This window comes from Sinocyclocheilus anshuiensis, unplaced genomic scaffold (genome assembly GCF_001515605.1).
Source record: "Sinocyclocheilus anshuiensis isolate Anshui unplaced genomic scaffold, SAMN03320099.WGS_v1.1 scaffold364, whole genome shotgun sequence".
Taxonomy (NCBI): domain Eukaryota; kingdom Metazoa; phylum Chordata; class Actinopteri; order Cypriniformes; family Cyprinidae; genus Sinocyclocheilus; species Sinocyclocheilus anshuiensis.
Window position 1 is genome coordinate 426,356 of NW_015555735.1, and position 15,583 is coordinate 441,938.

The window sequence follows — 15,583 nt, forward strand, 5'->3', positions numbered from 1 at the left end:
CCAGGTTTGCACACATCTCAGGAGGGATTTTGATCCACTCCTCTTTACAGATCCTCTCTAAATCCTTAAGATTTCTTGGCTGTCGTTTGGCAACTCGAAGTTTCAGCTCTCTCCCCAGATTTTCTATAGGATTGAGGTCTGGAGACTGGCTAGGCCACTCCATGACCTTAATGTGCTTCTTCTTGAGCCACTCCTTTGTTGCCTTGGCGGTATGTTTCGTGTCATTGTTATGCTGGAAGACCCATCCATGACCCATCTTCAGTGTTCTGGCTGAGGGAAGAAGGTTCTCATCCAAGATTTTACAGTACATGGCCTCGTCCATTTGCCCCTCAATGCGTTGATGTCGTCCTGTACCCTTAACAGAAAAACAGTCCCAAAGCATAATGTTTCCACCTCCATGCTTGACTGTAGGGATGGTGTTCTTGGGGTCATAGTCAGCATTTCTCTCCCTCCAAACACAGCGAGTAGAGTTAATGCCAAAGAGACAAATTTTGGTCTCATCTGACCACAGCACTTTCTCCCAAGCCTTCTCTGAATCATTTAGATGTTCTTTGGCAAAGAACGGGCCTGTACATGTGCCTTCTTGAGCAGGGGGACCTTGCGTGTGCTGCAGGATTTCTGTCCATTGCGGCGTAGTGTGTTACCAATGGTTTGCTTGGTGACTGTGTTCCCAACTGCCTTAAGATCATTAACAAGCTCCTCCCGTGTAGTTCGGGGCTGATCACCTCACCTTTCTCATGAACATCCTTACCCCATGAGGCGAGATCTTGCACGGAGCTCCAGACCGAGGCCGATTGATGGTTGTTTTGTATTTCTTCCATTTCCAAATAATCGCAACCAACAGTTGTCTCCTCCTCACCAAGCTTCTTGCTGATGGTCTTGTAGCCCATTCAAGCCTTGTGCAGATCTACAATCTTGTCTCTGACATCCTTTGACAGCTCTTTGGTTTTGCCCATGGTGGTGGGAGAGGTTGGAATGGAAGACACAGATTGTGTGGACAGGTGTCTTATGGCGCTTTTCCACTGCATGGTACAGCACGGTATGGCTCGGTACAGTTCACTTTTGGGGGGTTTTCCACTGGGTACAGTACCTGGTACCTGGTACTTTTTTTGCCATGCCGTGTCGTACCGTACAGAGCCGTGCCGAGTCGTACCACGCAGTGGAAAAGCGCCATTATACACCTAACAAGCTGACATTAGGAGTAACTTCTTAAAGTGGCAGGACTAATCTGTGTTCTACATGGGCACATAACCTCTGGGGGAGCCAGAATTCTTGCTGGTTGGTAGGGGATCAAATACTTATTTCACTCACTGAAATGCAAATCAATTTATAACCTTTATATAATGTGTTTTTTTCTGGATTTTTTGGTTGATATTCTGTCTCTATCCGTTAAAATAAACCTACCATAAAAATGACAGACCCTTCATTTATTAGTAAGTGGGCAAACTTACAAAATCAGCATGGGATCAAATAAATATTTTCCCCACTGTACTTACAATGAAAGTGAGCAAAGACTGTGCTACAAATTACAGGGGGAGTTGGGAAAATTACCTATAGAAATTGGAATGTTTGGCTGAAGAGGGAGCGGGACAGGCAAAAGGGGAGAGAAAGATGTGTCTTAAGAGAACAGTAGCTTGATTTGTTGTCGGGTATCAGATTACAGAGAATGAAGAGAAGTGAAGAGCTCAAGAGACAGAGAAGAGAAGGGGAGAACAGACCCCAGTCACGCACAGCCCTCCTCACAAAACATCACACGTGACAGAGAGCACAGGTCAGATAGGAAGACAACACACAGAGAAAAGCAAAGTGGCCTCCAGTTTATGACTTGTAACACAGCCAGAAATACCAATATAAACTCTTCAGTCAACATGAAATATGCGCCATTTTTTATTTCTGTAATATGATGTAAATATGTACTTTTTCTGAGTGAAACAATATTATTTATTCATTTTTTAAAAATCCTAATAATAATAATAATAATAGCCATTATTATTAAATATATTTACAAAATTTAAATTAAATAAAAAAACTGTATTCTATTCATTATCATTATTCATAATAACATGCATATATTTATTTATTTTTATGTATGCTTAATTTTATTATTTTATTGTATATAAATAATAATAATAATAATAAATACTAAATTATTTAATTACAATATTTACAATATTCAAGTGAAATATTTTCATACATTTTTATGAAGACAGACATTTTTTACTTTATAATAGCATGCACTGATAAATCATTCACAATAAGACCAGGAACATGTATTAATAAAGTAAATAGGGTCATTTTTTTATTTCATGTCGACTTTACGAGACACTGCTCATGGGCGAACATCACAAAGCAGCATCAAAAAGCCTCTTCTTGCCCATACTGATGTGGTTAAATATTAGTCTTCACCAGGGGGACAGCTATGGCATGTTTAAAAGAGGGCCACACACTTTTACAGCCTTATTTGGCTGGTTCTCCGTCTGCTCTGAGGGCAGTGGGAGTTCATGTGAGCAAAAATTCTTAGCTGCATTTATAAACACAAACAATGCAAATATGTTTTTCGCCCATGCACAGCTCCGAGCGTCTGCTCCCATGCCTGAGACTAGACTCTGGGAGACATCCAACGTAAACTCCTCCAAAGCCCACTTAAATCTACAAGCTTACTATAATTTAAACCCTAAAGCCAATGAGAGTGGTTTACAAACTGATCTAAACGGCTCTGACTACAAAGTCAACAGGTAGCGTTTACACCCTGACTCCATTTTATAAGTTTAAACGGCAGCCTACTGTAGTACAGGAAGAATGAGGGGGAAGTCTGGGATCTCGTATCCTTTCAATGGATCTAGCATATGTCAGAATAGTTAACTAGACCGGAGCGGAGCACCAGACACACACCGTCTCTCCCTTTCAGCTACTGAGCTCTACCTAATAGGTCCCCAGGCGCCGAGCGTCAACGTAGGTAGGACCTGAGGAATGCACACGAACCCTGCCAGATATAGTGGACTGTAAGTTTGAATGGGAAACAATAGCTCTTACTGAACGTCACACTGGCCTGCTGAAGCTTTTTTCCTTTCATTCTTCCAAATATTTTTGGGGAAAAGCGTGTTGAACCCTGTACAGTCAATATTAAAACAGTAAAATGTTAAAACTTTCCAACCATTTTTTCCTTGCTAAAAAAAGCCCTGCTTCACTGCATTAAACACAAGGAATTTGAATATTACATGAAGACTGGTCAAGACAATAAAATACTTGCACTTTTTCTCAACTATAACTTCTGTACAACAAATCGGAAAACCAAACCCTACTGAGTGAGACCCGTTTGTGCTGCACAGGCCAAAGTCATCTGGATAGGGCTCAATGTAAACCTCTGAAGAACTAATTCAGTAAGTCATGACACTCTTTCCACCCCCAAGGATGTGACCAAAACCTGTACACTTCCCTCATTGCTGGTCTAAGGTCTGTTGGGATGTTTATCTTATGAAATGTCAAGGCAAGGTCTTGGTATCTTTGAATATATTATGAGAGAGAGAGAGAACAAAAAACACTAAAACTAAGACTAATTCAATCTTTACAGACACAGGGACATTCCATCCAGGCCCTCATCTCACCCAGGGACCCCCATGACTAACAGAATCTTAATGAAGAAAATGACCTGAAGCAATGACATCACAATCACATGTAAATGACAAAGTCTTGGGTTTATGGGTGAATTTCCGTGTCTTACAACACCACATCAACACAAACTCTCAAAGCTACTGTTCCTCTTATTCCTTGAAACGTGTGCAATACAAGAAAGAAGCACAGGAACCTCAGCCGCAAAAGGTGTCACAAGTCCAGGGGGATTTCCAACTTTAAATTTAGTTTAAAAGTAACAGTTTACTCTAACCAAAAGATTGCTGGGAACGAAAGTGGAGATCTACAGGAGGTCAGGGCTGTTCTCAGGCAACTCTCCTGGCAATGAGCAAGACAAAATGGAGTGTGAGAAAATGCTGTCCCTCCATTCATTGCACTGACACCTAATCTCCCAAACCTAACCAGTAACCTGAACCAGGCAATCACAACAAAGCAAATCCACAAAACACAAATGTCCCATCCACCACAACACAGAAAGAGGCTGAGGTCGAGGTACTAGTGAACTGCCACACCATCCCCCACCAGATGTTTACATAAGAAACACAAACAATCCCCATTCCAAACCATTCAGGATCTAGTCTAAATATAATACATAAACCATAATAATAAATACAACTAAAATAAATAAATAATATATAAAATAAAATATATAATACAATAAAAATAATAATAGGCTAATAATAATATGAAATAAAAATACATATAATAAAATAATTTTAAAAACTTAATTTAAAATCATTTACACATGAAAATGATGATATCTAATGACTATATCTTCAAATTTCACTGCAGATTCTGTTGCCTGTTTAAATGTCCATGGACACACCACTGTAATCAGCTGTGAAGAGAAATAACTTGCTCACTGAAAGTAAAACTAGTAATGCAACTTCAGCTCTTCAGAATTAAGAACACTGAAAACGCTTTGCATATGAAACTTCCCACTCAAATTTCTCAACAACACAGAGGGTTAACTGGTAAACACAGACACTTTAAAGACCCATAACATCATATTGATGGGGCCATTAACACCTCGATGGTCTACAGCTGTGGTGTGGCTCCCGCATACTAGTGCACTATGCTCTTCTCCACCAAGAGATTCCCTGGGGCTCTGAGCAACTCAACATGATGTCCACAACAAATCATAGTCAGGTCAAAGACACAAAAACATTTCCCTATAAAATAGAAAAGTTCAGAACAGAAGCTCATAAGGGATGCACAGATCCGATACTCAGTGACGGTATCGGCTCTGCTACTGGCATTTTCTGCCGGTGTCCTGACATTTTATCCTACCCGTCAGATTGTCCTACCAGGGTTTACTGCGCATACTAATAGGTAGAAAAAATAATTTATTGTTGGTTTCCTGTAGCTGTATCCCTTCTAGCCACAACCGCGAATTTGACACATAATTACTGTATTTGGATTACTGTAAGGGTAGGTTTAGGGTTGGGGTAGGTGTAGACGTTAATAAACCATAATTTTACAGGTAACATTTTTCGTTGTCGAATTGTACTACCCAGTTTTAATGGGACGTAGCAAAATCTGACAGGGTTGCACAAATCGACAGAACACCGGATCGGATATCGGTCAGATGAGACTGATCCAAATCCGATATTCTGCTATACTATTCTGTGTTATTGTTAAAGGCACAATATGTAAGATTTCTTTATTAAAATATCCAAAAACCACTAGAACAGTGTTATATATTTTGCTGACTTGTGTACTTACGTTATCCCAAATGTTTCGAAGAATGTTTAAATCCAGAGAAATAAGCAATTTTAACTAGTGACACGGACCGTGTCCATAGTGTCATAACCCCTCGATTTCCGGTTTTGTTTTGTAGAAAACATGGAAACACCAAAGACGCTTTAATATGTTGTGCGTTTTAATAGACCGGTGACGACCGCACAGAGTAGCATTATAACAGAACTTTCAAATGTATCTAGTATGATAAAACAGCGCTGCTTTTTTTCCCCACATACGCACGACCGGAAGGACGGAAGCGGTCGACTGTGGCATAATAAAAGCTACGCTGCTTTCGAGCCGTGTGTCACGCTCGTTCAGCGGCCTCGTTTCGCTTCGATGGCTTTCAGCCTCACCCTGCTTCATTCTACTACGTTAATAAATCATTAGCTCATCCATGAACATGATTTCTGCCCGAGACCCGTCGGACTGCATCGGCTGTGAGGATGAAGACGACAACTCCCATGATTCCACACTCAGTCACTGCGTCATCAAACTACGCCTTTGTCTATTTGTTTATTTTGAATACGCGCCCTCTAGTGGCGAAAATTACATCTTGTGCTTTTAAGCCCCACGAAAGGCAAAAAAAAACCATCATAAAGCACCATGAAGTTCTCGTACACTATATTCCAAGTGTTCTGAAGACGTTCCATAGTTTAATATGAGGTACAGATTTAAATCATTAAATTGAAGTTCAGGTAAACTCTTCTCTACGCTGCAGCTGTCTGTCATCCTCTATTCAGCATTCAAATTGCATGTCGTGTTCAGTTACATTTACATTTAGTCATTTAGCAGACGCTTTTATCCAAAGCGACTTACAAATGAAGTTTTGACATAATGAGTTACGACAGTCAAAACAATAAAACTCTCTTGGAGAGCGCACAATAACTGAGATTAATAAACTATCGCACAGATATTATATACTATGCATCAGTATGTCTTCCCTTTGTGTAATTGCGCTTTGAACTCTTCTATGCGGCGCGCTGCGCGCTGTGACTGTGTTGCTTCAAGCGCATCATTCTGCGCACGGGATGCGCATAAGTACAAAGAGCAACGTAACATTTACCATATTTAGTCCTACACACTTATATTTGTTCCCCACTAAATAATATTATTTCCCTAAATGTTTAGATTTTATAAAATTATTGTGCACTTGTGATTTTTCTAGAATAACTTTTGCTGCTGAATTATCCACTAACCTAGTTTATAATAGTATTTTTTTGTCATATATTATGATTATATAATTTTTCATTTGTTATTTTTCTTTAAAATGAAGATGCCTATATTTAGTAGACCACACTGAGGAATAGAAATTCTACATTGATTAAAAAAAAACAGGGCTGGTATGGGATCGGTATCGGTATCGGCCGGTACGCAGAAATTTTTGGTATCGGATCAGATCGGTTCTGAAAAAAATGGTATCGGTGCATCCCTAAAGGACAGCCTGACCATTTTTATCTTATAACCACAAAAATGTCCACTTCCAGTTTTGGTTTGAGCATTCTGTGTGAAAGTGAGTTCTCATTTACGAATTATTGCCTTCAATGATGTGGTTACTTAGAATTGTTCCCTGTCATGAGACGTGATTTCAGGAACTACTGAAGATCATGATGAGGCTTCCAGATGTGACGTCGCAGATTCCCTTTCTACTTTCTGTGACAGGATCTGCGGCACATTAAGTACTTAAATGCTCTCAAATGGTGTCATCATCAAACACCTCTCAGTTATTAAATATGAGCAGGATTAATTCTAACCATGTGAATCAGTAGACTCATTGAAGTCAGAACTGAGCATGTATGGTGCTATAAATATAAACATTCTACAAATATAATTTATAGTGAATCAGATGTTCTGGCTGACACTTAAAAAGAGGATGTCCTGTTTGTGTCTTCGGTTGGCCACACAGGAGATGGAAAGGAACAGGATCATAACGGATATACAGAGTACAACCGGAATGAGAGCACAGGAGACAGCTTCATTTTGACATCCAAACATTTACAACTGCACACACTCTTGTACACATATGTTAGCAAACTAAACTTATGTCATTGGCACTATATATATATATGTATGCGTGTGTGTATATATATATATTATAAAACAGTTCTTTCTCGTCCTTCAATCTGATTGGCTTAGAGGTGTGCGATATTCTAGTGTTAACAGAACTCACAGCGAGTGTCATGGCGGTTGCCCAAATCCACTATAATTTTATAAATAATATAAATTATTTTGTGTCACAGAATGTAGTTTTAAGAGCTTTTTTAGGTGAGAACGTACTTGTTTAGACTTCAAATATGTGGTTTGTTAATAAAGATAACATCTATTTGAAAATTTGCTTTGATGGTTTCAGGGGTGTGAGCTCATTAATCTATTGTTTGTTCCTGAGCAAATGGTTTTGGCTGAGGGCAAAATCTCATCACATTATATTTTACGTAAATGTATTGCTGTTTGTCAGAGCGCTGCCTTTGTACTTTCGACTGAATTGCCTTGCAACTTTTATCACAGCAATGCCAATATACAGCCATATCTCACTGCTACTCGTGTATATATATATATATATATATATATATATATATATATTGGGAATAATTAAGAATTTTAATGTATGTTCAACCATTCATTCATTCATTCATTCATCAAGTACAGTAAACATAGTAATACTATGCAATATAATTACAAATTAAAGTAACCGATTTCCATTTGAATATATTTTAAAATGTAATTTATTCCTGTAATGACAAAGCTGAATTTTCAGCAGTAATTACTCCAGTCTTCGATGTCACATGATCCTTTAGAAATCATGCAGATTTGCTGTTCAAGAAACATTTCTTATTATTATCATTGCTGAAAACAACTGTTTTTGCTGCCTAATATTTTTATGGAAACTATTACATTTCCATTCAAAAGTCTGAGTGAAGTACAATTTAAAAAAAGAAATTAGTACATTTACTGAGCATTAAATTGATAAAAAGTAACAGTAAAGACAAGTATTAGGGTTACACAAATATATAATTTTTTATTATATTCTTGTTCAAAGCCTAAAGCTAACTAAATTTTGTGATTATTTTGTGGCCTATGCTTACAAAATCAAAAAAAAAAAAAAATGCCAGTGGTGTAAGAAAAATAATGAAATCAATGTATACTTGTGCAATTTTGCTTCTCAAGTAAATTGATCTCATTTTAAGTATTTTTTACAAAATATTTATTTATTTATTTGCAGTGCATTATTAATCTCAAAGAAAAAAGCACCTATATGTTGTGTCACATTACTTAACATGCAGCAGTAGGGGGTCTATCCATGAAAAAGCCATAGAGGCTCCATATGTTGCCAGTATGGAATAGTGGAACTCGCTTTGCAGAATCCTGAAGAAAGTTAAACACAATGTCTAGCTAAGGAGGCCACCAGGGCCACCGCCCGTGTCATGATGGTGTGGTGAGTAAATTCTCCCTGAGATAATAATAATGGTGAGTTCTAGCACAGAGTCACCACCCACTCAGTCCTGCCAACCTTAAAATACATGGAACAATGGGAGTACACTTTTTATGAATGTGAGCCTAAGAAAAGGAGCCCAGAAAGATGATGCTCTGGTTTACATACGTTTGAAACAACATTTATTTTCAGACGTGTGCTGAAATGTCATTTATCTGCAAGTAAGAACTCTTGCAGCAGTTCCTGCATGCTCTATAGTAAAAGAAACAAGCACAAAGGGCTCAGGGGGAAGAGGCCCTCGCTCTAAAACAACACACACTCATAGAGCCTCCATTGTGCTGGAGAGGAAACCACAGCTCAGAATGGACCCTCAACACAGCTGCAAGAGAGCAGCCTGACCCACACACACACACACACACCTATGGCCAAATATACACCATGCAAATGTAAAATTGCATATATTGTTAAACATATTGCAAATAACATACATGGAAGCTATTGCAAAAATGAAATAAATTTAGTTTTTTCACTATATGCCATTTTTATATATAGTGAAAAATATATATTCTGTGTGTTTTTGTGTAGGACAAGGATGCCTACAGAGAGGCGCCTCAGACATCCCATCTCAAACATTGTGATGGGGCCACTGGAGAGACAGATGTACACTCCCACAGCATGAATCTGAGGCTCAACAAACAAACAATGGCCGATTCCTCCCCACCTGCAGGCTTTTTAGAAGTGCTCGGGCCCAAAAGCAGGCTGACCAGACACACAGAGCAGATAAACGAAGCACGGGCCAAACTAATGAAAATGATTTAAGTTTAATGTCCCATAAACAGGGGCCAAAGCTTGACTCCATTAGTTCCACTTGAGTGACATCTATCAAATACTGTGACATGACAGACAGCACAGTGTCAGGGGTCACACTGACAAGAAACGGGGCTGGAAGGTCACAGTGTTGCCTCTTCCTGTGTGGCAAAGCTCACACTTAAACACTCATGCACACTAAAGCTCTTTGAATCGCAAAAAGCAGTTTACTACGATATCCAAGACTGCAAATCTCTTTTGGTGTCTACTTCAAAGTAGATAAACAAGAAAATAAGCCCAGCAGCCTTTGAAACAGTCCTACAGTACGACATTCTGCTAAAAGTGTTGGTAAAGTCATTACAACGGAGCATAGTGGCAGACAGCCAGTTCAAAGGGAATTTTCCCTCTCTAAAGTTCTCCCGTGGCTTTAACCAAGAGCAGACCGCAGGAATCCGCCGCGGTGCAGTCGAGCGGGAGCACTTTGAAAGAGGATATCACAGACACATCTACTCCCGCTCCATCGCTGCACCTCTGGAAAAAAATAAAATTACACCTCCTGTCTCTTTAACAAAACAAAGGCCCATATGGAGAAGTTTAGCTAGGAAGCCAGACCCCAACTTCAGTCTCAGACACAGAGTGACGCGTAAGAGTGTTCCATTACCATAGAATATTCCATATGGATTTAGGGTTCCACCTACACTGTTTAAAGCTGCACTACAGAGGTTAAAATGGACAAAAATCCATTATAGAGGAGTACGCCTACAATAATAATACATGTTTTGAGATGTCATGTCAGATTTAGTGGGAAATTTCAGTTTAACGCTGTTCCCCTTGCACGTTTACATCATTTATGTCGGTAAAAGAAAAAACAACTTCACAAGTAACTTGTGAAATAAGTAAATTTTACATTTACAGCTCTAAAGTTTCACAGTGCACATTTAAAGTTAACACGAAATGCAAGCAGCGCTGTTATTGTTAACAAAAACTATTAAAAGTTATTTTTGGTATTTGAAATAAAGCTGAGATAAAAAAATATATATAAATATTTAATGAAAAACTTAAACTTAATTAGTTTAAAAAATATTTCGAGATGTTGACTTTGCAAGTAACTGGAAAGTACTAAAATTACTAAAATGACTGAAATAAAAATAAACTTTAAATAGAAATATTTGTAAAAACTAGTAAAAATGACTTAAGCAAATAACAAAATTACTAAAACTTCATCTAAAATGAATATGAAAACTGAAAATATAAATAAGACGTATTTCGTGATTGACTGATGTATTGCGGATTAAAAAAGAACATTTAACGAAAAAAAGAATATTGGCCAAGATTACAACTTGTTAAAAACCAGAATGGAGCCAGGTGGTTGGAGGAGGAGGAAAAGTGTTGGTGTCAGCCAAAAAAGAGGTGGAGCCTACATTTCGATGAAGATTATGCACACAAACATTTTTATTTGTTAAAACATGTGCCGATTAATCATGCACAATAAGACCAGGAACGGATTAAGAAAGTAAACTGCATTCATGTTGACTTTACACACCCACTTCGTAAGCTTCCAAAAAAAAAAAAACATTTTAAAGAGATAGAAAAAAAAAAAGAAAATTCTGTCATCATTTACTTCCCCTGAAGTGTGTAATTGATGACAGAATTTTCATTTTTCTGGTGAACTATCCTTTAAGTCTTCCTGAAATCTGATATATACATATTCAGTCATGATGCTTCTTTGTAGCTACTTTGAATAAAGAAAATCATTATCTTCAGTCTGAAGGCTGCGTGACCAAAGCAATAGTCTAGATTGAGACCATCAAGAAAGCAAGTAGCCAAACTCTCCAGGCACCACTGGAGAAACTGGCCGCAGCCAGCTCCACAATGCAATTTCCTTTCGCAAACGAGGGAAAAATGTCAGGCAGCTGTTTCCAGCCGCAGAGAGCTGAGAAGAAGCGGAGTCAGAATCAGCCAGACAAAAGCAAAAGAGCAAAATGATGCGTGAGACACATGCGCTTGGTTAGGCCCGAACTGAGCGTTTTATTAGCGAGCCGCATGAAGTTGTCTGATGTAACCCAGGGGTCTCATCTCCTGATCCATCTCCACGCACAGCCCGCCATCCTGTGTGCTAAGCTTCTGTTAAAGCCATCACTGCACGGTTATTACAGCGCTGGCACGGCCTACACCTATGACATCATTATGCGCTACCCGTCTGAGAGCGTGTGTCTGAGGGAGGGGAGATGGTACGAGCAGACATAACCTCACATTGAGCTAAATGTGCACCACAAGCAGTAGCACACAGGAAATCAAAGGCGGAAGTGAGTGAAGGAGAGTTACATCACTGATTGTATGATGTATGCTGTCAGGAAAGTTATAAACACGTGTAAAAGAGAGGCTGTGACTGTCAGAATATCCTTTTTCCTATTTGTTTTTTTTTTTAAATAAATGACTGCTGGGGAATTTTTTTTTTTTTTCAGGCTGCATTGATACCTCTATGACGGAGGAAACACTTTCAACCTGTGTGACTCTAATCAGTACCATAGCGTGAAGTCGAAGGCCTCTTTTCCTGAGTGGAGAGCTCTCTACCAGACACACACTTTGATGTTCCTTTATCTGTCGAGCGGGACAGACAGAGCCCAGCACATGCTGTCGTCCGATAACCACACAAATGTGACTCAAAATGTTATGCTTTCCCACAAAGTAAAAACAGTGAGAGGAAATCTGGCCGAAGTTAAAGAAGACTGCCGGCAAGGCTCTAAAACTGACCTCGGACCCACCCTGGGATGGTCAGTCTTTCCATCATCGGTCCAGTATGGAGAAAATTAGGTCACTTTGTTGTTAAACTACAACTATTTGATCAATAAATCAAAAAATTCTAAATAAATTCTGTAAAAGAATGCCCTAGTAACCACCCAGAACACCTTATAACTGACTAGCACCCTCATCACAGTTTTAATATGTACATTATAAACTTCACAGCATATCCTAACTGAGTCTATTAGTACATTAATTAAGAATAAAATCAATTTAGTAGCCTATCTATCAATCTGTTATTAAACCGCAAACGCAAATCAACAGACTAAAAAAAACTACAAAGACTGTTTAACAGATTCCGGCGGGCAATGTTTCCAAATGTTACGATGTTATGATTCAGTTACTGTATTACATAAACCCGCCCGATTGCCTCATAATGTCAGATTCACAATGACAGATGAGTGTGTAAGTGTGTGTTCAACACAACTGTCTGCGAAAAACCCACACCAGTCGCTGGATGGAGAGAGAGAGAGAGAGAAGGAGGCGGATCTTTCACCATCTCTCGCTCGTAGGAGTTTTGGGGAAATTCAGAAAATGCTGCGCTCTATGAGGAGATGAATTACATTACACCCCTCACTAAATTACGCTCTTTGCCTGTATGCCAATTTACCAAACAAAACTTTTGGGATGTAAAGTGAATGTTGTGCCTGTGTGCCCGTTTCACCACCATGCGAAATTTCACATCATTTATCAGCGCTCGTGAAGCTTCAGAGACAAAAGGACTGAGGAGAAGAGAAGCGTGCGAGTAACAAGATGGGGGTGGCAGTAAAACATTTGGGAAAGTCATAAAGCTTCTGACATACGGAACATATCAAAGAAATGTCAACACGTCCCTTTAGCTCAACTATGCGATGTAGTGATCTGTTGATCACTGTGAAGTTTGAGATGCTAAACACTACCGTTAGGAACACGGGAGAAAAACAATAATAGTTATTTTAAATGAAGGAAACTATGAAAATTATGATTAAAACATGGTAAGTGAAAACAAACTTGACATTAAGTAAATATTTTAAACGCGTAAGTAAAAGTTTTAAATATATTTATAAAGTAAAAATACACTAGGCTATAGGCTACTGTATATTTTGACCGCATACTCACCAAAACAATGGCAAATCTTTCCTCTAGCTCTGTTGGGTCAGGCATGGGAACTTTCAAGGGCATGATATGATGCTTCATCTCCGATTGCCCGTCCACGCTCTCAATATTCCCCATATTTTACTTTTATAATGTCGTCCAGATGCAGGATTCAGATGCTCTGTGTCCAATTCACTCTTTGCCTCCCGGCGCCCTTTATAAATCCAATATAGCCTACATCCAATACGTGCGATCACATTCCACTTTTGTTTGGTTTTGTTTAAAAAAAAAAAGTTCAAAAAGATAAAGTGATACGTTTCAGAACCGATTCCTAATCGGCATGAATGTTAAAAAATGATGAGATATCTAATGTCTTAGATTTAAATCATCTAAGTGAATAAAAAGTATCACTCTGATGTCCTCTTAAAAAGTATTGTATTGCCATGTCTGGACAATCCATGTCAAGCGGCCAGTTCTCTTGTTTCTTCTTTTTCTGTTGTTTCTCTTCTCTTGTTTATGCTGTGGATTTTTGTTTATGATGTATTTTGGGTGATCCCGATTAGTGCTCATCTGTTAACTCGCTGCGTCCACAATGAAAGCTATCGACATGCGACTGATCCCACCCTCCACCAATTCTACAAACTGCACATCGCTAGCGTGAAGTTGAATGACTGGGGTTTTCTGTCGCCATCTCCTGGCGGAACGCTGGAACTACAGCATTACTAATTGGGAATCCCAGTAGCCCCCGCTGTGGCATTTTAATGACTTTATTCATGACTGTTTGGCTTTAGCTGAGCCTACAACTATTTTCTTTCGGAACAGTGAATATCACAGCTGTTTATTATTCTTAACATAATTGGCTAATTCATTATGAATAAAGAAACTGAATAATTTAAATATATACCGAAGGCATGTTGAATCTCAACATCAAAAAAATAAAACAAATCTGTTTAAAGTGCAAATGGCATATTTATTAAAACTGCAATACAGGCTCTGGTTAATAGGGTGCAGAAGCACTACATTTCTCTACGCCTGTGTCTTTCTCAGGAGGAACTAGTTCTGTACTTCAAGACAAAACTCGAGCATTTTTGTAACATTTTTGAGCATGTCTCTCAAGAGTACTTACATTTTAAATATTCATGCTGCGTTTTGGTTCAAACATACATACATAAAATATATATTTTAAATCTTTGGGAAAAGATTGACACGCGACTGACACGTTTTTGATATGTGTAAAATGAATAGTCTAGTCACAAACACGAGGCTAAAATATGTTAACCAAAGATATAAAGAAATGTTCAGATAATAACTAAACACTTATTAGATTTCAAAGAGGAAACAATAAAAAAAGGATTGCTTCTTCATCGACTTCCTTTTAAAAAAAAAAAAAAAAAAAATAAAAATATTAAATTAATTATGTATTAGAAAATAATTATGGTCTAAACATACTTAAAACATGATACTTTTACATGAAAAGCAATAATTATGTAAGGGCTTATACACACACACACACACACACATATACTGTTATATTAAAGATACATTAATCATTTTTGGTTTCAAGCAAACATAACTTAATAGTTATTTTATATTTTATTAAACATAAAATGTATACATTTAACTATATACTAAGAATATTTACTATATTATATTATAGAATATTTACATTTTTGTTCATAATTTGTTTTATTATTTATACATATACAGTGCCTTGCAAAAGTATTCACACCCCTTCATTTATTTCATGTTTTGTTATGTTGCTGCCTTATGTTAAATTGCTTTAAATTACTTTTCCCCCCCACATCATTCTACACTCTATACACCATAATGGTAAAGCAAAAAACAGGCTTTTAACATCTTTGCAAATTAGAAAATAAATAAATAAATAAATAAATGATTCCATTGCATAAGTATTCATAGTATCAAGTATATCTGGGACAGTTGAAGTTTAGCTCAGGAGCATTCATATTGTTTGTAGATGTTACTACACTTCAAGTGAAGTTAACCTGTGGAAAATTCTATTAAATGGGTATGATCTGGAAAGGCACACACATCTTAATAAAAGGTCTAACAGCTGAAAATGCATATCAGAGCAAAAAC

General features: G+C 37.9%; 1 protein-coding gene across 4 annotated transcripts in view; it reads right to left on the reverse strand.

The window, feature by feature from the left end:
• LOC107673105 (formin-like protein 3) overlaps window positions 1-14,096 on the reverse strand; it is a 44,462-nt gene extending 30,366 nt beyond the window's left edge. For all 4 annotated transcript variants that reach the window (XM_016466578.1, XM_016466577.1, XM_016466576.1 and 1 more), the window contains exon 1: window positions 13,508-14,096. In XM_016466578.1, coding sequence (XP_016322064.1) covers window positions 13,508-13,621 — 114 coding nt within the window. In that variant the 5' untranslated portion in view covers window positions 13,622-14,096. The remainder of the gene's footprint in view (window positions 1-13,507) is intronic.
• Window positions 14,097-15,583: the final 1,487 nt, after the last annotated feature.